Source organism: Nannospalax galili, unplaced genomic scaffold, assembly GCF_000622305.1.
Source record: "Nannospalax galili isolate Female #2095 unplaced genomic scaffold, S.galili_v1.0 scaffold77, whole genome shotgun sequence".
In the NCBI taxonomy this organism is placed as follows: Eukaryota; Metazoa; Chordata; class Mammalia; order Rodentia; family Spalacidae; genus Nannospalax; species Nannospalax galili.
This window is the reverse complement of record NW_008341457.1, coordinates 3,187,718-3,190,814: the sequence shown is the minus strand read 5'-3', so window position 1 is coordinate 3,190,814 and position 3,097 is coordinate 3,187,718. Positions and strand designations below refer to the sequence as shown.

At 61.4% G+C, this 3,097-nt stretch overlaps 1 protein-coding gene across 1 annotated transcript in view; it reads right to left on the bottom strand.

Annotated features, from left to right (window-relative positions):
* Positions 1–3,091, bottom strand: part of Mex3d (mex-3 RNA binding family member D) — a 7,927-nt gene extending 4,836 nt beyond the window's left edge. The window contains exon 1 of the mRNA XM_008837147.3: positions 2,050–3,091. Coding sequence (XP_008835369.1) covers positions 2,050–3,025 — 976 coding nt within the window. The 5' untranslated portion in view covers positions 3,026–3,091. The remainder of the gene's footprint in view (positions 1–2,049) is intronic.
* Between the last annotated feature and the right edge of the window lie 6 nt (positions 3,092–3,097).

The window sequence follows — 3,097 nt, the reverse complement described above, 5'->3', positions numbered from 1 at the left end:
AGAATCCCCAGTGAGGGGCTGGGGGCGTGGCTCAGGGTAGAGAGCCTAGAATCCCCAGTGAGGGGCTGGGGGCGTGGCTCAGGGGTAGAGTGACAGCCCAGGTTCCCCCAGTGAGGGACTGAAAGCTCGGTCCAAAACATCCTCAACCCATTCTATAAGTGAAAAGACCAAGGCTCATGGACAGCAAGGTGCCAGGGACAGGCTGGCTTTTGTCTCTGATGGGGTGGGGAAGTCATGTAGATTATGGCTCCTGTCCTCCAGGGAGGGTGTAGCTGTGGCCTATGGTTTGACAGCTAAGCATCAAGTTAAGGGGATCTCCTGGGTAGACAACAGGGTGAGTAACCTCAGAGACAGGATGGAAGAGGTCAAAGGGCTTGGATAGGTGCACCTGGGTGGGAGATGCTGGGAGTCACAGATGGTGAGAGACAGGGACCCCTGAGGCTGACATTCTGTATCCATAGTCATGTGCCCTTTCTGTGACTCTGAGCCCCATTTTGGTGGTCGTTATTGTGTGACATGGAGCCAGCACTTGAAACCCTTTGCTCAGGGGCTCAGGGCCACTATAAGGTTCGGGTGTTGAACATTCACAGCTCACTCTATCCAGGGCTGGCCTTGTTGTCAGATACCAGTGACATCCCAAAATAAGGGTCCTATTTGCATAGCAAGTTGGAACTGAGTCCTAGAGCCCCCAGATTAGAATGTCCATGATCCCCTGCCATTGAATACTGCTTGGTTGAGCACTGCTTGGCCAACACTGGCACACACAGCCCAGGGAGTGGGGGCAGGCAGGTGACTGGGTATAAGACCCCAGCCTTGATTCTACATTTGTCCACATAGATTCTGGGCCATTATGCAGTCACAGGGGACAGCTGTAGGAGGACAGGAGATGACAGCCCTGGGTGGCCAAGGCTGTGTGCATACAGGGACAGCTGGGCTCACTGGATGACCAGTCTCCACCCTCAACCCTCCACCCTTGACAGCTCTTCCTCACAGTGGGTCTCTGGTCCCTTCATCCCACAGTGGCTACTGAATGACCAAAAGCCATGGAGGCCACTGCCCCACCCACCCAGAACTAGGGAAAGATGGCCCCCTCTGCCTGGTAGAGGGTGACACCTATCCTTGCAATTCCAATCACCCACATCCTTCTCTGTATGGAAGGTCTAGAGGCAAAAGAGCTGTACCCCAAGTTCTCAGAACCTGGCTGATCCCCGGCTCTCACCAGGGAGCTAGGAGTAGGTCACTGTGGAGAGAAAGTTGGGGGCCACAGCTAATGGGTTGTGGGTGTGCCCTGGGGCTGGGCACTGCCCACCACCCTCCTTGCCCGCCCCAGTAGCTCAAGGGCCAATGAGCAGCGGCTGGCCTGATGTCACCCTGCGAATCTCAGCTCCGCTTTTCTAACAAAGGGAACAATGGGTGGACAACAGAGGCACTCCTGAACTCTACACTGTTGCTGCCGGGACCCCAGACCCGCCGTACCCTGGATTCCCTACACCCTACACTTGTTGGGCATCCCAATGTCAAGGAAAAGCTGGGGGGGTGCACCCACAAGAGCTTTTGCCAGAGGCATTTTCTTAAACCCCAGATTCCCCATCTCAGGGTACATATAGCCCCAGAGCATCCCTGGCTGGACCACCCCAAACTGGAAAGCTGGGGAGCACCCTCTAAACTGCTAGTCTTCCCACCTGACTCCTAAGGGCATCCTCCCTGGGGCACCCCAAGATCTGCTCTAGTCCGGCCCCAAGTCCATGGTGAGGGGTGGAGCACTGACAGCCCAGCCCAGGCTGCTGCTGAGGGGCCTGTGTCTTAGGGTGACCCCAGCAGGATGCGTGGCAGGTGGCAGAGGTCGGGCTGTGCCCACATTTCTGCAGGGAACACTAGCTTTGGACAAAGGAGCTTACCGAAGCCCACAGCCCACGTGGGGCGTGTCCCGTCCACATCACCGCAGGGTTGGAGTGAGCCTGTCCCCGCAAAATGCACGCATATAGGAGCGCTTCATGTGCCCTCCGGAACCGGCAGCCCCATCCACCCCCGGGGGCTGCAGTCACTCACCCTGACGACCCACGATCTCAGCCACATGCTCCGAGCTGGGCACCGGGACACACTCGGTCATATTCACACTCTTCTTGCGACTGCCGATCACATTCAGCTGCTCAGGCAACAGCGGCGGGGGACCCAGGGTGGCAGGGTGCGGCGCAAAGCTGGCGAACACGTCCGGGGGTGACGGCCGGGGACTCACGTCGGGGTCCAAGAGAGGCAGCGTGCCGGGGGCCACCGAGGGGGCCACGGCCATCGTGGGTGCCATGGTCACTGACGGTGCACTGGTCACGGAGGATCCCACAGCCATCGAGGGTGCACAAGTCACTGGGGTTCCCAGGGCTATCGAGGGTCCACCGGTCCCCAAAGGTGGCACAGTCATGGAGGGCGCACAAGTCACCGAGGGCGAACTGGTCACAGGGGTTCCTATGGCCATCGAGGGCGCAGAAGTCATTGAGGGTGCACCGGTCACTGGGGTTCCCACGGCCATCGAGGGTGCACCGGTCCCCAAAGGTGCCAGAGTCATCAGGGGTGCACCGGCCACCGGGGTTCCCACGGCCATCGAAGGTGCACTGGAACCCAAAGGTGCCAGAGTCATCGGGGGCGCACCGGTCACTGGGTTTCCCATGGCCATCGAGGGCGCACAAGTCATCGGGGGTGCACCGGCCACCGGGGGCGCACCGGTCCCCAAAGGTGCCACAGCCACCGGGGACGGCCTGACCGCATCGAGCCGGTCTGGGGGCGCTGTCCTGTCCTCCTCGCGCTCCGCCGCGGTGCACTCACCCTCTCCGCGGTGCGCGCCCCCCAACCTGAGCGCGGACAGCTGGTCCAGCGCCAGGCGCAGCGCGGCGGCCGCGTCGTCGGGTTCGGGTGGCGGCTGGGGAGCAGTATCTTCCGCTCCTGAGAGCGCCGGGTGTGGAGGCCCGGGGTCCCCCGCGCTGCTCGCGACAACCGCGCACTCCGAGTCCGGCTGCTCGGTGGGGCTGGGCATAGCTTTCAGCGCTCGGGCCCGCGCCGCCGCCGCCCGCGCCGCCCTCCGCGTCTGCGAACTGAGCCGCCGGCC